Source organism: Poecilia latipinna, unplaced genomic scaffold, assembly GCF_001443285.1.
Source record: "Poecilia latipinna isolate Pla-1442-1.1 unplaced genomic scaffold, P_latipinna-1.0 Scaffold258, whole genome shotgun sequence".
NCBI lineage: Eukaryota > Metazoa > Chordata > Actinopteri > Cyprinodontiformes > Poeciliidae > Poecilia > Poecilia latipinna.
Window position 1 is genome coordinate 533,203 of NW_015112874.1, and position 25,397 is coordinate 558,599.

Consider the following 25,397-nt stretch of genomic DNA (forward strand, 5'->3'; position numbering starts at 1 on the left):
TTGTAAAATATGGAAACTTCTGCTTTAGGGAAAAATGCTGAAAGCAATCACCTAGGAAAATCAGAAGCTTTTAAATGACTTCATTGAAAAAAAGAAGTTCTTTTATGTGATTCTTGAATTGTTACAGTTGCTCTGTTGATGCATTTCATGTTTTTAATGTCTTACCCTGTTTTTATGTAATACACCTTGAATTAACCTGTATATGAAAGTTACGGCATAAACAAACGTCCCTTCCTCTACCTTATGTTGCAAATTTAATTGTTTAATTATTGTCTGTTCTGCTGGGTCATATTAAAACACATTGGAAACTGTAAGGCCTATGTAGTATAAATTATTCAGCTTTACTGTAAAAATATTGTGTCAAATTTATTGTGAATTTAAGACAGGGAAGTAAATACGTCATATTAAACTCTATAATAAAACCTGTTAAAATAAGCTTGGTGATTATAGTGTAATGGTGACACCTTGCGGTAAGTGACTCATCCAACATGACACATTTGCGTTACCATTCTCTGCGTCATACTGTTCCACTGAACTGGAGAAGTTCTTAGTGGGAACTTAAATAGTGCATTTCATGAGGAAAAACTAGCTCAAGTGAAAACGAAGGCATAAAACAAACACGTAACTGAATAAACGATCTTAGTAATTAGATTAATGTACCGAGAAAGGTTGAAATACTTTAAATACACCGTCACGGATGTGAGGAAATGTAGGAAAATAGCGTGAAGAATATCAGTCATATTGTGTTATTCCACTGGAAAAGTCGCAGTAAAGACCTGCTACTGCGTGTTCTGTGTAAAATGTGACAATAAGTCTTGCAACTTCCTTAGTGAGCACCAGGTGGCAGCATAATGCAGCGTTCCACAATCCTGCCAGTATGCTCTCAGAAAATAAAAACCTTGGCAATACAACAGCTTATATGAGGTATCAAGTAATAAATAATAAATTATATATATATATATATATATATATATATATATGTATATATATATATATATATATATATATGTATAACTCATTCCAGTAATAGGTCCAAAAACATTTAGACTAGCACCTGAACTGCACTCTTCTGTCTGGCAGCACTCAGGCAAAGTGGAGACCTGCAGCACACTTCTCGCAGAAGAGCATCACTCTGCTGTGTGATGAGTGACAGCACACACAGAGCACTGTCAGTAGCATTTGCAAGTCAATGCTCAAATTTAACCTCTGCCTTCAGTGTGAATTAGCTGCCTGTATTCAAAGTCAACATTTGAAATGATGCGTTTCTCACCTAGCCATTTAAAAAAAAAGAAAAGTCATCAAACAAGTGAGAATGTGAATCATCCTGATGATCTTGTGTAGGGACGTTGCCATCACATAAAGTTTTATTTCAAAACTGACTCATTTGAGAGAATTGTATGACAAAATTGTACAACTATCTTAAGGAAAGCTAAGGGACAGAAGATCTTATTCCACCTTACTATGAAGAATTTAAAAGCTGTCCATTGTTCAGATTGATGAAATTCTTGTGAAAATTGAAAGGTTACATTCCGTCTGCGGGGTCTACAACAGATTGTGATGAAATCACTGTCCTGTTTACAAATGAAAACATTGCAAAAGACTTACTATCAATAGCCTCGGTGTCACGTTTTGCAGGCCAAAGTCTGCAGAGGACTTCTGAGCAGGAACACAATAATGTTACAGCACAGCAATGGAATTCCTGAGATCCCAGATACACATGCCTGTGGGCGTAAATGTGTCAGCGCCTGTTTTATGTGAGCGTACGTGTGCGTATGTGTGTCACAGAGGATATTTATTTGTATCTGCCTGCTAGGGGGGTGTAGGAGGTGTGTGTGTGTGCGTGTGTGTATGTGTGTGTGTGTGTATGTGTGCATGTGAGAATAGCTGCTGCTGATGTGGGTCATTACCTCTTCTTTTCCCTCAGGGGCCATGTAGCAGGAGAGGACAGAAGGGGAGAGAATGGATTGGGGGGCGGATGGGAAGAGTAGGGGGGTGGGTGGGAAAAATTGAGGGTGGAGAAGGGAGAGTGAGGAGAGGGGAGTGGGAGGGCTTCTGAGATTGTGTGTGGATGAGAGTGAGTGCTAGGAGGTGGGGTCCCTGAGGAGCACAGACCAATAAATCACCATGCCGTCTCTGTGCTGACACCCAGCTTGTCTGATGAGGAACAGAGGAGAAGAGAGGGCTGGGGGGAGGCAGTGGAGAGATGGGGGTGAAGATGAGGAGGGATGGTCATCGTGACAACACTGTGGCATTGTCTTCCCGTCACTCAGGCCCTTACTAGTCAGGAACCGCACTCAGCCTTAAACCGGATAGCACTGGGCAGACTGGGAAGAGGTTCAGAGGACAGGAAAAGGTGGAAGCATCAATGTTTTTCATCCAGGCCAGGCGCCCAGAGTCTGCAGACAATAATACTTTTTTACTTTTAGAAATATGATAGATATGAACCTCCTTTGTATATTTGTGGACACTATTTTTAAGGTGTGTTTCAAAGTGTTAAGTAATGGTCTTTGTCTTTATTTTGAAGGGCTGCCTATATAAACTGCATTTGCACTGTAAAACACACTTTTGGGAATACCTTTGATGCTCTGAAATATTGTCAGATTATCAAGATTGATCTTGGTTGCAGAAACACCACAAAGATACACTGCTCTCACGCTCCAGTTATTTAATGCAATATTTTTTTTAAGAGGAAAGACAACGACCAGGAAAAAAGCTTGTCCATTTTAGCATCTTTTGCGATGATGCTTATTTGCATCATCGCAAATGATGCAAATAATTTGCATCATTTGCAAATTATTGCAAATAATTTGCAATAATTATTTGCAATTATTGCAAATAAGCATAACTTATGTTAAGTTTCTTAACTTAACATAAGTTAAGAAACTTATGTTTCTTAAGTTTTGCCCTTCCGCCTTGCAATATTGGGAGAAGTCCAAACATGGTGACACCATGGCTTTGCCGGTGTTCACGTTATGTTTGCTACCTTTTCAGATGTGTAGAAAGAAAATGTTAGACCATTTACTTGTAGCAGTGCACCTTTCTATGCCTAAAACACAAAGCAGATTTGCAATAATCTGATAGAAAAAAATACAAAAAATATACCCCTCGAAATCCATAGACTCATACTATTGAAACTTGTATGTGTATATATGTACTTTTGATTTTTGACAGCAAATAATCAAAAGTGAGCAAAACAAATTTGTTTATAAAAAATAAGTTGTACCTCTCAGTGTATTCAAAAGAAAGAGTTGTGTCTCTTACTTACCCTTATATCACACACATTCTCATTAGTTTCATTGTACAAATGTCTTTATAGGGCAGAAAGGAAAACTTGTCATGTATTCTCCATTACAGAAAATGATTTTGTTTAAAATCAACTACACAATTGATGATCATCCTCTGTCCCAAGTATTTACACAATTTTTAGTTTGTCAATTTTAAAATCGATGTGTGCTCTTAAGATTTCTCTTCACAAAAGAAGAATAAAAAAACAAATTCATGTTTCGTTCATGACGGTAGAGAGTCTACCTTAGCAGTATACAAGGATGATGATGAAATGGGACGCAAATAGGAGAAATTAATAAGAGGAGTGAATTCATCACTACAGTCCATACCTAAGAGGGGGTCTTAGCTTTTAAATCAAAATGTCCTCATTATATAATTATTCTAATAAAAATAGCAGGAGTCCCTTTGGGAGGTTTAACTAGGGGAGTGTTCTGCATTGTTCAGACTTGATCAGACAAAGACGCAAGTTGGATGAAAATTATGTCTCATGTCTTTTATTAAATCATCCTGGCCATGAGAAAAGATCTCGACTGTGATGTGCTGAGGTCACAGCATCATGTTGAGTGGGAAATAACATTCCGCACAAATAATGAAGCAACGTGACAAGACATCAGCACTTAGGAAACGAGTTGTCCAAATGGACAAGTGACGCTAAACATATCTCAATGGTAGTTGCAAAGTGGCTTATGGACAACACATTTATGTTGTGGGGTGGCCATCGCAAAGCCCTGATGTTATTCAGAGCAAAGGAAGGAGTGTACAGAGATAAATAGTCCTGTTTGAAAATGTGTATAAAACTTAAATTGCTTTTATTTGAATATAGAACGGGGATATGATGTCAGTCACAGTCAGGTGAAAGTTACTGCACTAAGAAAACAATCCTGAAGTTATTTCTCAATAGCTCCTCTAGGACAGTGTTTACTCTCCTTAACCAAAGTGTCCGTGGATCTAACGGTAACAAACCGGTGGGTCGGCTCACATCGACGACGACACTGGGTCATCATTTAACGCTAATATCAGTCCCAGCTTGATACTTTGCTTCATCTGAAGTTTTTATTATTATTATTATTATTATTATTATTATTACAAAGGTCTGTATCTTTATCGGTTTAACTCAAACCCCTCAACCTCTACATGCTTCTTGACCGCAGGACTGGTACAATGACTTTCAGTGGAATTGTCCTTCTGCTTTGAGACAAGTGACATGTTTGCTTTGACTCACTCAATCTGTGTTATACAAAAAAGTATACTAACTATGCAAATGAGCTGAAAACATAAATGAAAATGCAGATTTACAGTTTCCCATCAAGAGCCATTTTTATGCCCTGAGCTCTTGAAGTGAGAAGAGAACTGTAGTTTGTTCAGTCACTGGAGTTCAGCCAAAGCACACACACACACACACACACACTCACACACACACACATCTGGCATACTCCTTCATCTGACCTGCCAATAGCAATAATATGTGTCCTTCACTTATCATTTTCTAGCATCTATATTATCATACCTCCACCCTCGCACCATGCAGTGGAGACTCATACATCCTACGACTCTCAGGACCAACAACAACAACAACACACAAAAGACACACACAACATGAAGCATCCCACTGTGCAGCAGCAGACTGAAAAGCACTGCATTCCTCATGAGTTTTTTTTTTTTTTTTTTTTCTAATAAATGTGATCCCAGAATCCTGGAGGGAGGCGAGTGCTGTGCATTAAAATTCATGGAAAAAATGGCAATAAAATCTTTCTTTCTTTCTTTCCCTCTTCCTCTCTTTCTCCACTCCTCCCTCTTCCTCTCTTTCTCGTTTTCATTCCCTCACTTGTCTGATCAACACACACACATACTTGCAAACACACACACACACACACGTACACATTTTTTTCCATCACCCGTGTGTGCACTCCCGCTCTCGTTCAATCTCCTAACCCTCCCACTGGCTCGTCTTTCTCAGCATTCCCCCTGCCGTCCTTCATTCTTTATTCTCCTCCTCCCCTCTACCTCCCTCCCCCTCTTGCTTCTCTCTCTCTTCCTCTCTCTCTTTCTCTCTCTGTGTCTCTCCCCCACCCCCACCCCCAACACACACACACATATTCTCACATAAATGCACACACACCCATCTATATTTTCCAACTCCACCTCTGGCAGGTTGTGATTTCCACTGTCAGAAATTGCTTTTTCAATATCTCTTTCTCTAATTATGAGCCCAGCTAAAGGGGTCGTGCCACCAGAATACCAATTTTTTGCAGTTTCCTACCTTTACGCTCTTAAATAGTGCTCTTTTTTGTAGGCACAGAATGCACATATTGTATACACTCTTGCAAATATTTCATTATTATTATTAAAGGGCCTGTGGTGCTTAATTAAGATATTTGGTTTGCTTGACACTTCTTACAATTGGTCAGATTGGCCTATTTTTAGCCTCACTGTACTATCAAAAAGACATTTTGGAGGGTATTAAATACTAGCCATTAAATAATTAAAATTAAATCAGGCATGTTTTTTTTTTCAAATGTAAGGTTGCGAATTTACTTAAATTAGCAACATTAAAATTATTATTCAACAAAATTTGATTAGAATTTAACCAAATATGTTGGTTCAGTCAGTCATCATTACTTTATCCTGTGTATGCATTTTCTTCAGCAAGCTGTAAAGCTGAATATAATACATATTGCAGATTAGCACTATGGCAAGGAAATATAAAGCATTGCCCAATAACAATGTACATCGTGATAAGCAATGCCGGATCTTTGTCTGCACAGATGAAGGTTCAATCACTGCATGCAAGGGGGTTTGAATGGCTTACACAACAAGCTGACTGAATGTATCAACTTAAAAAGCCCCCACTGGCTCCTGTGACTGTTCAGAAATAAGTGGGTACAGATAAGGGATGGATGGATGGATCCCGTTTTAGTTTAGCAGCAATGCTGCTGCTAAACTCAAGCTTGCAAGCTGTCGCTATTGTTGTCGTACAGCCCAACTTTGGTTGTAAGGGGGAGATGTTAACATGCCACAGTGTCATACAAATATAAAATACACATTACTATTTCACAATTATGTTATAAGTATGTATCAGACACAAACAAGTTCTTACTTTTTAACATGTGAACACAAATTAGATGAATAAAATTATCTCAGTAACCAATCAAGCCAATGTCACACCATTTCCTACATACACTAGTGTGTTAAATTTTTTTATTCTTATTAGGAGAAAGTTAAGAAGATTTTGTGGAGCAGTGAGTCTGGTCATATCATTTTTTGCATGTAAGTTGTTTTGGTGTATTTCCATCCTGAATAGTGTTTGTCTGAGATAAACAGTAAGAAAATCACAGGGCTCTGCTGTTCCTGGACAGAGTGTGCTAATTTTTCCCAGACTTCATTGTTTCTGGAATTGTATTTATTTATTTATTTATTTATTCATATTTCGGGATCAAACATCTAACTAAGTAAGCATCCAGGAATCACATTTCAGAAAGAATATGACACCATCAAATTCAAATTTTAGTTCCAAGCATTTGGCATGCTGAGATGACAGAGGTGTTTGCAGAATTTGAAAGTAAGCAAAGTTTTTTCTCTGATATCTGTCATGATATCTAACTCACAGTTTGTCATTTCTGATCAGCCGTGCACATGTGTGGTATCGCCTGTTGGATTTGGCGGCTATGAGTTTAAGTAAGGCAATGCTGGAGTGTTATTTTCCTGAGGCACTATCTTCATGCAGCCTTGAAACAAAAGGCAGACAAGAAAAGGTGTGATGGTTAGAATTTAACTAATGAGCTGATTCCTTACGAAAATATTTAATTTATTTTAGCTGTGAAACCAGCTTTTCTACACACTATACCGATTAAAATCCCCTCTGATAAAGTGTATGCAAAGTGTTACACCACTTTTTTCCCCTTTTTTGAATTCTAACAGTTTGTTTTATCAGTGTCAAAGAGTGTTACTGCACGTGTTACTGCAAAGTCAATTTATCTCCATAAATTGAGGAATATATTCGAGGGTTTTTAAATGCATTGCCGGGTTTGTGGAGAGAAATAAGGGGAAACCACAGAATCTTGATACGCCAACCACACAGCCTCCTGCTCGCATTTTCAATCACTCCAGGCACCCATGAAAGGGTTAACCTCACCGAGCTGTTGTAGCATCGCATTGATTGACGTGTGGAGCCATTGTGCTGGCTACGCTGTCCAATCAGCAAGCGGTCACCTTAAACCCACGTGGGGGCTCTCAACGCTCATTGGCTCACTCCGCCAATGTTTACCGTGCCGAGTCCGAGCCCCACGTGGAGATTTCATTCAATCACCTCCACAATTCCTTTGAATCTCCTCTTTATAAGGAGTTTCAGTCATTTTCATTTTAATAAAATGTCGCATATGAGCGAATATGTTTTCAATTATATATTCGCACGAGGTTGAACCGGGTAGCAACACTAACAAGACCAAATATCACCAGGCTATTTGGAGAAAAGCGTCATGTACGTGCGCTGATTAATTAACTTTACTGATAAGTACAACCTAAAACATTGAAAAATAATAAAAAAGCATATTTAAGAGGGGTGTGAGAAGACGTATGTTTAGGCTTCCTGGGCTTTTTTTTTTTTCCAGGCAACTGAAATTCAAGGTCCCATGGAGGTTGGGATCAGATCAGAGCAGAGTAGGGGGAGTGGAAGAAGTGGAGGCACTGGGAGGATTGTGTGAAAAGAGAGCAGGCCAGCGAGGGAGACAAAAGAGGCTGCGGCTGTATTGAGTGAGCTGGTGGTGTGTCCGTCTACGAAGCCACAAGCTATAACCGCATCCCCCCTCTGCCTCCCCCTCATCCTGGCCTTTATGCTTCAGACGGAGACACATATCGAAGAAGGAGACAATTATAAACACCGAATCGTTGGAAGCGGAGCTGAGTTCTTGGGAAGACAGCTCCCTGTGACCGGGTTTCTCTCCTCTCCTCTCCCCGGTCCTTTATTGCGCGTTGAGCTCGGCGTGGCGTGGCGTGGCGTAGGGCTGGAGATATAACCCAGAACAAAGGAGCTTTGAGCAGGGGAAGGAGCGAGTCGAGACTAGCTCTGCCATTATCTTTGAAACCCGGCCAAATGCCTCTGTGAGAGTCACAGCAGTACATTGGCTTGCTGGTGTATTTCTCGACGAAGCTTTCGGTCCGAAAACGGAGACAAAATAGGAAGGAGGAATTAAACAAAACACGCACCAGGAGACACGCAAGTCGGCGGCTACAATGTTTCCTCAAAACCGACCACCGGTAAGTAGGCTATCTACTATGTTGCAGTCCACACGTTTAAATGAGGGTTATGGTGTTTTAGCCTGAAAATACAACACATTTACACACCCTCACGAGTTGTTGGTTAGTCTTATAAGACTCAGGAAGTCAAAACTGTTGGACTTTCTCTTAGAGATAAAAAAAAAAAATACTGTGGAGAAAAGTATTACACTTAAAACAAACAAATCAACTTATTTTGTAAGTGAATATATTGTTTTCTTATGGAGGTCAGGTAGATTGTAAGTGGTTTTGTTGGGGGAAACACCCCCAACCCCCTCAAACAAGGTCCAACTTTCCTGACTGTCTTTGTGTGTAGATCTCATGATTGTTGGATGCCAGCAGCAGGTCAAAAATTTGCAACCCATTACTGGCTATCTGCACACTGTTGTGCAGTTAACATGAACTGCATGTGCTTCCCATCATCAGGAGTTGTAGATGAACTTATCTTGTTTCATTTATAATGTCACGAAATATGATGTGAGGTTGTTTCAGTGCGACGGTGAATAAAAATCTGAACGAACTGCTTTATTTCTAAACAGAAAGACAAGAATTATGTCTTCATACTCCCCAAATAACTATTGAATTTGATTTCCAAATTCTTACCTGCTAAATTTCAAGTTTTCAAGTAAACATGCTTATTTTTAGATGCACTGATTAAGATTTTTGAACAATTTCCTATCTCAATTTTGAATTGTAAAGTTTTGGTTTGCCCATAGTGATTTTGGCACCTTTTGATTTTTCTGAGAACTGTAACAATGGCAAAACATTTGTTTATAAGCCTTCCAGCTATGATTGGTTATTAGTTGTACTAGCTACATACCATGTGAGAGATTGGTTGCCATGACAAGAGTTGTAGTAATACTTAAAAACAAAGGCAAAAATGATTAGAGTTGACATTGTAAATCCTAGAATAACAGTTAGTGTGGCTGCAGTACAAAATAAAAATTCCAGCAGTCTTGATGGTGTATATAAAAAATAAAAAAAATGCAGATGCTTTTCCCAACTCTGAGATTTTCAGAAGGCTGTCAGCATTTCTAAATCCACCATAATGGACATTAATCAAAATGTCAAAAGAATAAAACAATGCATGCATGTTTCCTGTTACCTGCTGTAAGTTTCTAACTTTCTCATAGTCTTAATCAGTCGCAGGCATGTCGCAACATGCAGGAAATGCAAACAGTATTTTCTGGTACTGAGATTACATAGGTTTGTGGTTTTTCCCTCTGTAACAACTTCTACACTGAAGACTGTTGTCAACATAGTCTAGTGCATACCCTTATAAAAAGATTGGGATTTTGAGGTTCAGACCAATTTCTTGGTGAATCTCTGTCTAAAATTACTTTTTATATGCAGTGAGGGCTTAATAAAGTGATAAAAGCTGTTTAGACTATTTACTCAGGTAGCCAACCTACTAGGCAGACAAACTCACTGCTTGCCAGCTTTTAAACACTGCTACGCTAATGAGAATGATGGGAGCTGCTTCTTTAGTTTCTAGTCTACACCATAAGAGGCCTGAAATCATTTTTAAACAACAAAATGTGTCTTGTGATGCAACAAGATGGCACATGTGAGGAAGAGAAGAGAGAGAATACTCTGTACTCCATAAAAGCAGAGAAGAACTGCATATGAGGAAACATCTTTTATGGTTTAGACACTGCAGCTGTTGATAAACCAGTCTTGCCTTGTTGCCACACTTTCTTAAATTATCTGCTCATCTCATGAGAAACTTGATCTGATTTTTAAACCCACATGGTTCCTTTTTTTAACAGCTGGTAACACAGCTCTTAAAATTAATAAATATATGAATTACCCATGCTGTTTTATGATGGAGAGAGAATTTCATGCTGCAATGGCCTTAATTTGCTTTGGTGGAGTTTAGGTGGAGAGCTTTTTGAACAGATTCAAATGCATAAACGCTGGTCCTCTGACTGGGAGAAGTATCAATTAAGCTATGCTCATTTGCCTAACCCTCTTCTGTATCCCTCAGTCATGCCACCCTCCACCCTACCCCCAACAGTGTTTGGAGTTTCATGCCTGTTGGCTGAAATCAGTACAGGCTCACTATGACTTAACTTTAAGTATATGTTCTACACCTAGAAGGTGCTTTTGTTCATATGATTGAATTGAATTACTCAACTATCATACATTTTAAATTGTTGTTTCCCCCACCTGCATTTAGTTTTGCTTGATAAAAGCATTCTGAATCTCCCCCCCCTCTACCCACATACATGCAGCCCATACAGAAACACCGGACGCACATGCACACACACACACACACACACACACGCACACACACACACACACACACGCGCACGCACGCAAAATACACAGCTGTGTATTTAGTACAGCTAAGTGCAGGAAGGCAGTACAGGAGGCAGACTGTGGGTCTGCGGTTTGCACTGTAAACCCGATCCCTCTCATCCAGCCTCTCCACTCTGTGTTCCTGTGAGAGCTCCAGACCACATCTTAATGTATGGGCAGGCATCCCGGGGTGAGCGGAGCAGACTGCGGCGGGTCTGGGTGGGACGTTCTGACCAGCGCCCCCCCATGTTTCGTTTCAGCCCGCCGCAGATCTCGACGCTAACATGTGCTCCGGCCGTCAGCAGCTCTCGTCTGAGCTGCGCAGTCAAGGGCCACTCAACCCGGCAAACTGTTTAATCTCTGCAAACGCAAGGGTGGCAGCAACCTGTCATCACTGGCTGTTTGAATGGTTCAAAGAATTAGACCCATGCACTGCATAAATATTTAGCACACATGTCCTAGAATCTTACAGCAGTGGATTGGTTTGTTTTTAATCCAGTCTTTAGTTGCATTTTTTTTTTTTTTTTTTTAAAGACCGAAGGAGACTTTGTGGTCACAGACAACTGGCTGTAATTTAACCTTAATCTTTATAGCTCTTTACAGCTGAACCTCTTCCTGATTCCTGGTGTCTGGTTGAAACTTGATATTTTTTATAGGAACACTGTGTTGTTGAATCTTTTTAGCGAGTAATTACTCTTCCAAGTAAGAGACAGCCAAATTCTAACTTTTGTTTTTTTTGTTTGTTTTACACACAAACTATTGTATATCATTAACAATAAATAATGTATTATACCAAAGGGTAAGTACCATGTAGAACATTTCAAAAATATTTCTTAAATCTTTATATGTTCTCAGATGACTTTGGGATCCAGTCTGATGCCAGAAGCAGCAGATGAGCAAGGACTGGGTGTAGGATGTGGTTGGCTCGATGTGCTGGTTTAGATTCTTTCCCAACAAATGCAGACAGAATTAATCAGCAAAACAGCGTTAAAAGCAGAAACATTTTTTGTGCCAGTTTGGTAACCGTAACTGCAGCATCCTATAACACCCCTCGGGATTTACCTTGAAATCGACAGTACAGAGAAGACGTTGCAGATCACAATTATAAGTGCAGTCTCAGGTTTTCATTAGGCACTGGTTAAAATGGTTTTTAGTACATTACCTCAGAACAAACGCGTTATAATATTGCTGTACAAGAAATTGAATCCAGCTGTCATTGCATTAGTATATGCCACACACTAATCGAAAACAACTGCTGGGATGCAATATTTATTGGAATATTATAAGTGCCAGATTTCCAAATCCTACCAGCACTACATCTGACCCATTGAATGGACTTTCATGACCCTCGATGCCCACATTTGATGTCTTTTCATTGGCCGACATGCTAAAGCATAGGCCAATTGTGATGAAGGAAAAGGGTTTGAAAAAAGTGGCTTAATTGTTCATATTTGCAGAAATGGCATCACAAATAAATGTTTTCCTGGTTATCATGTAGCCATTTCTAATAGACAGAGATTGGTGTTGTAGCTGGAAAAGGACAACCCAAACATAAGTTGTAAACAATCCCCTTTTGCATTTTTTGTGTGACCATATATAAATGCTCAAAAAATTCAAAAGAAATGGAAACCATTTTCTACAATTGTGGCATCATTGCAATTTAACCCAATATTTTACTGGAATATGTATTTACATTTTCCTCTGAACCTGGGAGTGGAACCCTCCTGTTTGCATTCTGTGATGTTTTTGTCACTTACTACCTGTCTAAAACTGTGAAAAGGTTTTGGGTAGTTCTTTTTCCCAGACCTTGCATTGATTCAACTCTACTCTCCATAATGTTATGCTGTGTCAAATAAGTGACTATAATCAGGTCGCTTGACCTTGAAATTATCCCTACCATCACGAAGTGACATCATAATGCTGAGTGCAGTATGGTTCTGTACCATTAAGCTCCCACTATACACTGGAAAGTGTGTAAGTGGTATGAATGTTGGTATGTCTGCACTACTTAAAGGCACTCTACAAATCTAATAAAAAAAGCCAGACCTTCATTTATATTTAATTCACAAGAAGCTTGTCCTTTTTCTTTTCTTTTTCTTTTCTTTTTTAAATAAAAATGGATCAAAACAAACAAAAAAGTGTTTTTTTTAGCTTAAGTGTACTTTTTACAAATGCTTACTTGAAATGTTTTCCTAAGAAATGGCTCAGATTAGTATATAAATATTGCACATCTGCCAGTATACTGGAGCAAAAGAAGATCAGTCAATCCACAGCATACTTAAAACAAAGTGCTTTTAGAGAAAACATGCTGATACAAACTACTATCTACCTAATGCAGGTAGAATACAGCAGTCATTGTTATTAAGTGGACCGTGTGTGTGTGTGTGGGAAGGAGAATGTATAGCTTTTTTTTAAGGATGTAGCAACCAGACAATGAAATTTACCATTTGTCCTTTTGACAAGTTCTCTTCAGTCTTAATATGTAAAAAAAATATGACACACCTACATGTTTTCTTTTTTTCTTTTTTGGTTTACGACAACATCATTGTCCCTGATCTGAACATTGGTGAATACATGCCTTTGCCATTTGAAATAATTACAGAAATTACAAATAGAATAGCCAAACAGAGTCACTTAGGCCAAACTGTAATAGATATAAAATATAAGTTTTCTAAAGATTAAAAATATGTGCATTTTTTAGGATGATCTATTTCCACAGTTTATCAAACTAAGAAGTACACTGAATGTGGTTAAGTGAATGACCATGGAAATGGCTTCACAAAATGGAAATGAGTTGGGATTAAGCGATGGTACAAATTGGTGAAGAAACTAATTGTCCCAGAGCTTTTTCCAAATTTTACTTTGAGGTGAGTAAAAAAAAATCTGTTGAAAATTTTAGAACTAATGATTCAGACCATAATGTTATAATCCCTTCATTTTATTTTGATTTCAAAAATACCTCCATTAAGGGAAATGCAATGGAAATCCTTGCAATTTTTTATGGCTCCGACTGTATGGCTAAACATACAGTCAGAGTACACTAGTACTTCTAAGAATAAAGCTAATCTCTTCATAAAATCATCTTAGTACACCCATTATTTTCAAACAGCATGTCATAATTGCATTCATTATATTTTGTGTAATCCAGCAAACTTTAAAGATTTAATCACAGCAATAGTTTTTATGTGTGTGTGTGTAGAAACTTACAGATAATGCCTCCTAACTTAATGCTATTAGATTCTGTTCTCAAAGCGCCTGAGGTCTAAATGGTCATGTTGCATTTTATTCAGGTTTTATGTCACTGACTTGACACGTGAGTCATAATTCTGCACCAGAATAAACCAGTCACTGTAGATCTGGACATACACAATGGCTGAATAAGGCAGTGATTGTTATGGAAATAAATTATGAAAGAAGTCTGTGTCAGTGAAGTGCATCCACAATCCCACCACTGCTGGTTCTGACTACACATCCAAACAGACTTCTCTGCAGAAGTCGCAGTCACTGTTCCACAAATGGCCATTGATATTAGTTTTGCTCACTTTTTTTTCTTAACTTCTTTTGTTTTATGATCTTGTGACAATTCTCACGGCTCCCGTAGCTCAGCAACTTTTAAAATTATGCATGCATTATTACTTCTGTAACCAATGCGCTGCTGTGTGACATCTGCATTCTTCTTGTACTCGTATGGTTTGCTCTGGAGTCGTAAACTGTTCACACAGAAGTCTGATTGCGGTTTCACTTAATTAGTAGTATGAACAACCAAGGCAAAGAATAAAAGAGATTGGATTTCATCGAAAAATTAGAATTGCACATAAAGACCTGCTGTGTGAACATGGCCTTTTATCACCCTACCAAATATTGCATAGAAGTAATCTGTGATTGGAGTACTGTAGATATAGTGATGGCCCTTGCAATTCAGTATAATATGCACCTCTACAAACCCAACTTTTACATTCTCTTTGGACATCAAATTTTTTGTTGTTCTAATAGCTTAGTGATCCAACACCGACAAAGTCAAGTCAGATCACACTCATGAGAGGCATTGTGGCTGTAAGTGACTAATATGAATCTCAAACATTAGTACCAGCAGAAATCAAACCTCCCTTATCCTGGTCCTCGCATGCTTTTAGCTCTTTATCCCCACTGTTGTCCAGTGGTGAGAGTGCAGTTATCGATCAGCAGCCTGCCCACTTCGGTCAGCCGGCAATTAGGAGAGGGATAGAAAAGGCCAAGGGAAATGAAAGGGGGAAAAAAAAAAGAATCTGAAGGTGTACACAAGCTTCTCCAGACGCGTGTTTTCATGGAAGGAACAAACGAGCTAAGGGGGTGTTGCCTAATAAGAGAAGGCACCTCCAGCAATTAAGGCAGCTGACAAATCGTAGTGCTTTGCTAATGCGGGCTGACAGCAGGGAAATTTGAATAACGAGGCGTGTGGGAGGAAGAAGAGAGGTATGAAAGGGGGTCGGGGGGCGGAAGGGTGCTGAAAAAGAAAAGATGTGTGGCATTAATGAAACAGGTGCCTCACAGACCGTCAATGTGAAGTAATCATTGGGAGGTTACAGGCAAATTTCTTCGGCAGCAGGCCAAGCTGATGGCTACTTGATGTACGGTGGGGGAGGTGAAGACATGAGGTTTGTGTGCTGATCTAACAATTACAATGACTGGCACTGAGTAACAGTCCTGGCTTGTATATTTTGAGGCTAAATTTTAATACTTTTAAGGAAAGTCAAGATACATGGTCTCAGCAATGGATTTATGTGCATTAAAGTTACTTTTCCTTTCTTTACACAACTTTTGTCACTGCGTTCTCGTTGATTGTTTGATGGAAAAGAGAGAGAGGGAGAGATTGGTGGGTGTTTACTCTGATGTTCAACTCTGTGGGTAAGCAATGTAATTAGTGGTTGGACTAATGGGTTCAACCATCAGAAGGGAGGCAGCATCAAATCATCTGTTCAGCTGAGTGAGAGAAAAATTTGGTCCAGTCAAAGGAAACGGACCTTAATTTGGCAGCATTTGGGACTTGACTTTAAGGCTGAGCCAACTGACCTACAACTTCAGGAAAAACTGAGAATAAGTTTGTTGACCTCTGTGGTGCTTTCAAAGTAAATCCTGCTGATCTTTTTTGGCTCTCTGTCTTACCTTAGTTAATTTGTGCATCAGATTGTTTGCGTAAAATAAAACAAGTTTGACTTTGTCTTTTGTGTCCTGAAGAAAAGGCTTTATATATCTTGAGTGAATCCTTATATTACTGTTTCACTTCAATTGCACACACTTTGGTGTCAGTTCTGAGTGAATTTCTCATAAAATCTCTGGAAAATGATTCCTTCTCCCTTTAGAAAATATTACTTTGAAATGGTGGTACCTATGTTTGATGGCCTTTTACTGAAAGCATGACTGCAAATTTAATTTGAGCCACAAAACAAAAAATTATCTCTTGGGTAAGATTCTAAAAAGCATGTAATGGTCATAATTTCATTTAAACTATATAATAGAGTAGGTTCTAAGTTTTTTTTTTCTTTTCTTTCTTTTTTCATTTTTTGCATCACAAAACAAATGTAAAACGAGCCAAAAAAAAAAAATGCATCTCAAAAATTGCCAAACTCTCAGTCCTGGTGTAAACATAAAAGTCGGGGATCCATTAAATACGATTACTAGACTGTTCAAGAGGACAAGATGTGATACTGTGGTTTAGATTTATGGGCCATTTGCAATCTTATTTTTTTGTAAGGCTGCTGTCTGCCAAAACAGATTTTACTAAATTCCAACTTCCATTTGTGAACGATACTTAACTGTGTCCAAATTAGTTTTCTTGCCCTTTACACCCATAATTTCATTTTAACTAGTTTCACTGAATTAAAGCAGGCAAAATAATGTAGGAGTTTATGTTTTGAACGGTTGTATTTAATTTTGTTTTCCTTTATATGCAGCATCTAGCTGAACATTTCAGTCTTTGTGTACATCCTTTTGGTCTGCGGTCCCCAACCCCAGGTCCGTGGACTGGTACCGGTCCGTGGAACAATTGGTACCGGGCCGCGTAAGAAATAATTAAATATTTCCGTTTTATGTATTATTTGAGACTGGAGGATCTTTTATTTTGAAAATCCTTTAACCGGATTCTCTCGGTTACTTGAGCGCCAACATTTAGCCCACAAGCGGCAAAATGAGTAAGAAACGGATCAGATGTCTTTGGAAGGTTTCTTTGCGAAGGGGAAAAGGCCCAGAGAAGAGTCAGAAGGATGGATTTATCCGAACCGGTAGGTGATTCCCACATTACAGGCCGCTCTGCGTAACATGTGGCGACCGGCTGCTAATGAGGCAATGAAGCTTCAAACTGCTTCGCCACGTAGAGATCAAGCAGGCTGTGGATATAAGCAACACTTTGGGTGTTATTGTCTCCCATCACTCCCAGGTGGGACCGTCTCGTTGCAGAGAAACAAGCTCAGGGCTCCCGTTAGTCATTATCGTGAGTTAAAATTTTCACGAAAGTAAAATGCTTGTTTTTGTGGCGCATCTGTATCTTATTTTGAAGGGATATGTAAACGTTACCATAGCGACCAGAGTCAGAGAGCGTTTGGGCAGTGGTCGAGAGGAGATGAGTAGAGCTTGTGAGTCTTAAGTCTGGTTTAGACGGCAAGATTTAAGGATTGTCGGCCGATTCTCCAAACCTCTGTGACTACAGAGCTGATAAAAGTACAACAGGTTCGATCGGTTCGTCTCTCACGGCAGGAGCGACAAACCACACGAACCGATTCCAGTCACAAACATCGTGATTCCAGAAGAAAATCCACAAAACCCCCAACATAGCATACGGGAATTTAGAAGAACCAAACACGGATGACGATGTAGAAGCAATAGTGACAGTTTGTGGAGTCATTTTAAGAGATAAAAGACGTAACAAAAAGAAAAGGCGATGGATGAAAGATGACGGGAGCAGCCGCTCTATTTGCTGCACTATGATTTGGAGGTGAGTTATGTTTTTTCATTAACATTTTTAACTGAGTAAACATAATAAACATATATAATAATGACCTTTACATATAATAAACATTTCCACATATCATCTCCGATATCCACTGGACTCTCAGTTGCGCGATATGTCAGCTGTTTGGGATTCCCCTCTGTGCTTACGTCACCGCGCTTTCTGATTGGCTACCTGTCACCTTCAGTAGCTTGTATTCTCGTTCCCAGTCAGGGAAAACCCCACAGGCTGCGATAAAAGGGCCAAGACAACCCAAACTGGGCATATTCAGGATTTAGTGGGAACACCAACAAGCAGAAGCCTTATCTTACGGTTCACGCCCCCCGCTGCCCCCCTAGGTCGCAGAAAAATTTCCAAGTCTTGACCGGTCCGCCATAATAAAAAGGTTGGGGACCACTGCTGTAGATAATGCAAACTGTCCCCATTTACGCTGAAAATCTCAAAGGGCTTCCATCATTTCTAAAAAACCTGTTCAATGTCAGACGAAGGTTTAAACTCGAGTAGGTGTATACGTACAGCCGCCTTGGTATCTACTGAAGTCGGCTGCACATTAATTTGCTCTTTCGCCAAGTTGAAATGTCAGCCTCGAATGTGTACTTTCAGTTTTGAACAGTCTTTCTTGTCGACCGGAGACAAATCTGATCAGGAGTAAGGCAACAGTGATTATACATGTATTATATTTCAACCCATGTCTGCATAACCTGGCTCAGAAATGTAAAATTCCAACAAATAACGCAGCATAATGAGTCTTTGTTGCTGTGCTTGTAAGAAATGACCGCTATGTGGGGTTCATTGGTCTGTCTTTTATCCCCATGTAATGTCATCAGCCTTTAATTTGTCGACCTCTGTCACAGTTGTTTTTTATGAACCACTTCAGTTCCTAACTATTAACTAATCTATTTTTCAAAGATCCATTCTGCACTGGTTTATAACAAAATTAAACAAATTTCTTGCTTCTCGGCATTGCTTAGAAGTGGTGTAAGGTTTAACATGCATGCAATGCTTTAACACTTGGCCATTTTGGTCTCTTGGCTTTAGCTTTTCCCGTTTCAATCATTCATCCCCCATCTTTTAGTATGATCAATACAAGTCTGTAATTGTACACAAAGCAGTAAAAGTACACAAAAAAGATCTTTGAAGAAATATTTATTTTAGACTGACACTCGAAGAAGCGTGATGAATCCCTCTTCCATTTTGAGATACAATGTGGTATTATTTGAGGTGCATTAGATCACTTGCATGTTTACAGCTTGAAATAAAAAAAAATGGATTGCTCCTGTCATGAATTACAATTCTGTGATTTTTAATCTCCAAAAGATGCTTTTAAATAAACAAAATAATGGCTGCAATAAATCAAAACAATGCTGGCTCTTTTTTTTCTAATAAGGAAACTGAATAGTATGATTGAGCTGACAGATGAACACTCTGGGCATGTCTGATTGCAATAAACTGCATGTGTGCTCATAAATACTTGTGGAATACTACACTATGCACAGATCCACTTATTGTCAGGAGTGAGCACATGTGGGTGTGTTGTCGTAGAAATGAATGTGTTTGTGTGCACATGTTTTGAGGGTGGGGGGTTTAAACCAAGGATGTGAGCTCATGGTGGTTTGGTTCTTGTGGTGCAATCAGAGGGAGCTTAAATGAAAACATATTGATTTTATTCAGGGAATGTCACGCGGGTAATGGTACCTTTTTATAATTTTATGCATGTGGTCAAATTGTTGAAAATGTTTTGAGTCTTTGTTTTCAGTTTTAACACAATCACACTTTGATGTACTCCAAGAAGGTCCCTCAACTTTTTTTTTTTTTTCTTTTAACTTAGTTTCATTTAATGCATGTGTGTTCTCCGATCTATGCAAACTTTAAAAGACGGGTACAATTAGCACTTTTCAGGACACTATAAATTATAAAGTAAACATAAACACATAGAAAGTGTCATAGATTATTGGTAGCCAGTTTAAAAACCCTTCTTGACAGAAATTATAGGTTTAATTTGAACTCGGTGAGGAAATTAAGCCCAGGTTTAGAGATAAGTGATGGTCTAAAGATATGATGCTCTCGCCTGTTTTGGCCTGCAGTCGTAGAACTATGAAGTCTAGCGGTTTTGTATTTTCTCTTTGCTTTTTCAGTTTTCCATAGACTTGCTCAGTATTACACTGGAATCAGCTTTTCCTGCTCCATTACCTTTTAATCACTTTAGAGGCTGTTGGTTTTCTACATGTGCTCTACCATCACTCTGAAACTGCCAGTTCTACTTTTCTAATCCGGTACCATTTCTCATAAATGCATTGTGGCCAAAATAAGTATATTGTGTGTGTTTAAGTGTGCTATTTTTTATTTTTTTTTATTTTCCCCATTGTCCACGATTCAACTCGCAGGTAAACCAGCCCACCTGTTCATTTTAAGATGGGTTCAAACAAGAGTTTGTTTAACCACAAGTTCTCACATCTTTCTCAGAGGAGGACCAGTTTAGACTTTCAGAGTGCCCACATGGCATGCTCATGACCACGTTTTTAAAAACTGCTGTTGTTTAATTTCTCAGTTTTCTGGAGCAACCTGTAATGTTTTCAAGCACAGAAGGTTAATTCAAAAGCGGTGTTCACTGCACAGCACGCATGCTGCTACACTCGGTTCCTTTCTACCAATCACACAAACAAAAGCAGTAAAATCTTAATTAAAATAATATGCTGGGCTTATTTCAGGCTTGAGGCCTATAATCAAAGTTAAGTAGTTGGGTTGGATTGGGCTCAGACACAATCGCACAATCGGGTTTAGGCCCGATCAAAACTCTGGAAAACAAGAATGAGTTAAAAAGTAGTGCTAGCAGTATGCTAACCCTCAGGATCTTGTAAATTATTATAGATGCTGACAATATAAATGATTAACATGCTCCAATTATGACTGTTGATATATTTGTCATAATGTTAAAACATAACTTAACAGAAAACCTAGAATAAATGAACTTAGTAGCAGTTTTCAAGTAATTGACCTTGCCTGTTTTGCTAATTGTTGTGCTTTATTAACATTCTGCTTTTGATTGAACAAGATATTATCTGGTTGGTTGCTAAGCAGCTGAATTTTTTTAAGTAATTTGTCCTTTAAATGATGGAAACAAGTTGGTCACTTTGTAGCAATATGTTGGGGAGGAGTCTGCATTATAAATCTGATCCATGCAGCCAGAGAAAACCAGAGAAAACTGTGTCTAACATAACACATTTTCTGATAACTTAGTAAGGACTTTAGACCAGATGAATAATTTTTCAAAAGTATTTTTAAGTTTTCCCTTTTTTTTTTCTGGTCTTTCATATTTGGTACTAATTACCAACTCAAGGCTAGATTAAGGTCATGGGAATCTTACTGAGTCACAGTAATGACTCGGTCGTGAATTGTATTTGTGTCGGTCTCTTCATGGTGAGAAATGTCCATTGGATGAACCAGTTGTGGTTGGTATGGGCAGAGTAAATGGCACTGGGTTTTTTTGAGAACACGGAGCTATAGATAGACATGCAACCCAGACTCTAGCCTCCATGGCTAGCTTCTTTGAACAGAATAAATCAAAGTCTTGCATGTTAACATGTTCTGCTGTTTTCTTTTCTTCTTCCAAAAAGTCAATAAAGCACTCCAGAAACCTAATCTACAGGTTTAGGAGGTGCAAAGAGACCTGGCCTGTATTTGTGCAACAGTAAATTTCCATCTAGGCGAGCTTTGTTTGTGGACAGATGGTGTTTCTCTTGTTTGCTCTCAAGCTGGGAGGGACTGAATAACTGGCTGGATTATCAGGTGAGACTCTTTGCTCAGATCTATTCCCTTGAGGTCACCAGGTCATTTTATTGTCCTGACCTCTCATTTTAAAAGCAGCTCAGCAGTTTGCTGGATTAGGAGTGGGCACTGACTAATGTTGGTCATAAGGAGGAAGGGAAAAAATATATGCTCAGTGCTCAGTTTTTTTTTATTATGATGAGTAGAAATATATATATAATTGAGGCACAAAGGTTTTTACTGCCTCTACCCCCTGTGTTTTTTATTTTTAGATATATATTAAAAGCTAAAATACATAGGGAATTGAGGCAGTAAAAACCTTTGTGCCCTTCTTTTTTCCCATGGAAGATTTATTGCCCTGCTTCAATGTGCCGTGTGAAAAATGAGAAGAAAGAGTTTGTGTATTTTATCATGTTTTCTTGTCAGGTATGAGGTGTGCATATGTGTGAGCAAGACTGAGAACGCACGGGTTTATCAATTGACTGTGTGTGTAACGGTGGGGCTGAGCGAGCAGCGTGAGAGTGGGTTTGTTTCGCTCCATGCTCTTAGTGGGGATCTGGCAGACAGATTGAGAGCAACTTGTTAGAAAGAAAGATGAACAATGAGGCCACTTCCCATTTTCTACCAACTTTTTTGTTCTTTTGTTCAGAGTTCTTTCTCTTCTTTTAGGAGAGATTAATGTATTCTAATCTCACCTGTAAATTTCCAGAAATGGTGCTGTTCTTTTTTTTTTTCCGCTTTTACTTTTCATTAGGGTTCTTTTTTTCCCCTCTTCAAATTTAGTTTAAAAATAAGTTCAAACTACAGTACAAGCTTTACATAGGGACGTAGCCAATTAACACAAATCATTGTGTTTCCTTCTTTGTTACCATTACCATTATTAGTAGATATTATTTTACAATAATTATTTTTTGTGGTTTTATTTGTAGTTGTATAAGAGATTATAAAATAATTATAGGGTGTACATAGGCAAGGAGTTGGTAATTATTCTGATCTATGTCTGGTTGTTACAGTAGTCACTACTATTAATATTATTATACATCTGTAGATTTTCTTTATAATCATTTTTCTATGTAATATCATTTGTTGGTGCTTTAGCACAGTATATTGAAGAGGCATATGAATACCATTAAGATGGTTCCAATTACAAATTTTTGATAATTATCGAGTTGGTAAATTTCATTAGTGAGTCAAGGGGTAGGATTAATTAAATGTTAACTCTTTTTCAAACAGAAAAGTAGAGATAAGCTAATTATTTTGTTCTTGGCCATGTATGCATCTGCTTTCTAGTTTTTAAAAACCTGTTTGAAATGAATAAATGGATAAATAAATTAAATGACATTTTCATCATTAGCTATTGGCTCTCCTGTTCTTGTCGGTGACTATAGTTCATCAACCCAGAAATTTGCCAGTGGGAATGTATGCAGTCTCAGTGAATGAGCTCCATCCTCCGTCATCCCCACTTGTCAGTACAATTTCTTCAGTTAATTCTTCACGCTATTTAGTCATTGGGTTGGACGGTGAAAGAGGTCTTCCTGATTTGTGATCGGTGTGAAAATGTAGAAGTGGCATCTGAAGTTTCAGACCAGAACTGGAGTCGAACTTGAAGTGCAAAACCTAAAGGGACATTCACACCAAAGCTGTTTGCTTCGCTTTAAGCAGACCACAGACTAGTCCTTCTCTTTCAGGCAGGTGTGGAATCTCATTTGAACTTTGATATGAATCAAACATGGATTTCTTTCACTGTAGGGATGCATAATTTCCACCAGTACATTGCAATGGCAGTATTGGTGTACCCCATGTTAATTTTCTAAAGGGATGCAGTAATGTAAACATTCGGTGAGCCAATAAGACATTCACAGCATTAGATTTAATCTCACTTTTGTCCGTACCTCACATGGATTAGTGTCCAAGATGCTAAATCTTTTTAACAGTTGCCACATTTATCATCATTGCCGAATTTACTGCCAATATAGTTATTGCGGGATTTCTCATTTGCAGTGGAAAAACAATTGGCAGACTGAAGTGAACCAAGAGACAAAGTGGCAGCTTCTTGTGATGTGAGCGAATGTTGTAACTGCATGACATGGTTCAGACAATTAGATTTTTTTTTGTTTGTTTTACTTTATAAAACTTTATAAAAACACTTTATAAAAGCATAACATTTTGTCTGCATGTCCCATTCAGTCCAACTTTATCTTGCTTTAAAGGAGTGGTCTTCAACTCCACTGCTCTAGGGCAGGTATCCTGCAACTTTTAGATGTGTCTGTTTCAACACACCTGAGAACAACTAATGAGGTCATTAGCAGGACTCTGGGAAACTTGACTGCATACTGAGGAGATGATTCAACCCTGGAGGCCTGGATTTGAATAGCTTTAAAATCTTATGTTTATTGTTGAGTTAGACTGCATGTAAGACGGACTTAATTCTGAAAGAGCATTCTATAATCAAAGATTGAGTTTGATTTTATTTACCAGGGACATTTATTAGAAGCTTTGAGATATTAATGGCTCTCAACAACTTGTTCATGTCCACTGCAGCTTCACAATATTGGCCGAAAATATTTCCCTCCTTAATGAATGACTTCGGGTTACTTCAGAACAAAAATATATCTGGCATGACTAACACACTTGCAGCTTTTCAAAATTAAAGCATGCACTTTATGCACATGAAATTCTGCATTCTCTCATTCATTCAGTACGCTACACCGCCTTCATGTTGGAATCCATCACATACCTTGGGACATGCTTACAGTTTGCACTCGACATTTAAAATGTACATTTAGAACATCGTTTTTCAAAATGATTAAGATTTTTACAAACCCACCCATTCAGTAGAGACACTACAAGCCTCTAAAGTCAGTGTGGTGCACTGCATAGTGAATGAGCACATAATTCAAACGCGTTTGAATTATTTTGCGGTTTTGTTTTTGAAAAAAACAAAGTTGCCCATTAGTCCTTTAGAAACGAGAAATGTTGAGATGTGAACTCATTTCTGCTATTTTTCTTTGAACACAAATGCGTGTTTATATTTCTAATGAGGTGAATATTACACTTAATCAACTTTCAAAATTTGTTTTCGACTTTACAGAATGCAGCTCTATTCTGAAGTTTCTCATGCATGGTGCTCTCATACAAGCATTAACTCGGTGTGTGGGGCTTTTCTTTCTCGAGTTGTGAAGGCGGGCAGTTTGTTTGGCTTCATGAAATTCACTTTGAATTATGTTTACGTTTCATATCATTAAAACAAAAGCATATTCCAAACTTTCCTTTTCTTAGTAAGAGCTTGCAAGTCTTTTTAAATAGTGTTCTACTCATAAGACCAATGATGAGAGGTGCTCTTCACTGCCGTCTACATTATTTCATCTCTGCGCTGCAAGGACAAAATTACATCATGTTGTTCTTGACACTCATTATGTGCAGAACTTTTTTTTTTTTTCTTTTTTCTTGCGCGGTTACCAATAAATACTGGATGACTGGTCGGAAATTTGAAGTGGTTGTGGTTTCTAAACCGAAAAAATCCTACAGTGGGTGGGACCAATGAGGACTTCCCAAAAGCTTTGCAGTTGTGAAATATGAAATTGCCTGTCCAGAAAGAAATGAATTCTTGTTCTTTTTCTCTTTGAGTAAAGAAACCCATTTTTCTGTTCTTGTGGACTATATGCGTGGGCCCTTGGTTTCGAGAGACCATCACTTTCTGTGTTTTTTTTTTTTTTTTTTTTTTTTTTTTTTTTGATAGTGAATTTTTTTAAACGGCTTGGGTTTTTTTTTTTTTTTTTTGTTTATTTTTGGA

General features: G+C 38.4%; 1 protein-coding gene across 3 annotated transcripts in view; it reads left to right on the plus strand.

Moving 5' to 3' along the window:
• The first annotated feature begins 7,890 nt into the window (after nt 1–7,890).
• The window catches only part of tle2a (TLE family member 2, transcriptional corepressor a), a 53,338-nt gene continuing 35,831 nt past the window's right edge, over nt 7,891–25,397 (plus strand). The window contains exon 1 of one of the 3 annotated variants that reach the window (XM_015033165.1): nt 7,891–8,538. In XM_015033165.1, the coding sequence (XP_014888651.1) occupies nt 8,515–8,538 (24 nt within the window). In that variant the 5' untranslated portion in view covers nt 7,891–8,514. The remainder of the gene's footprint in view (nt 8,539–25,397) is intronic. The other 2 variants (XM_015033166.1, XM_015033167.1) reach the window with 2 other exon arrangements.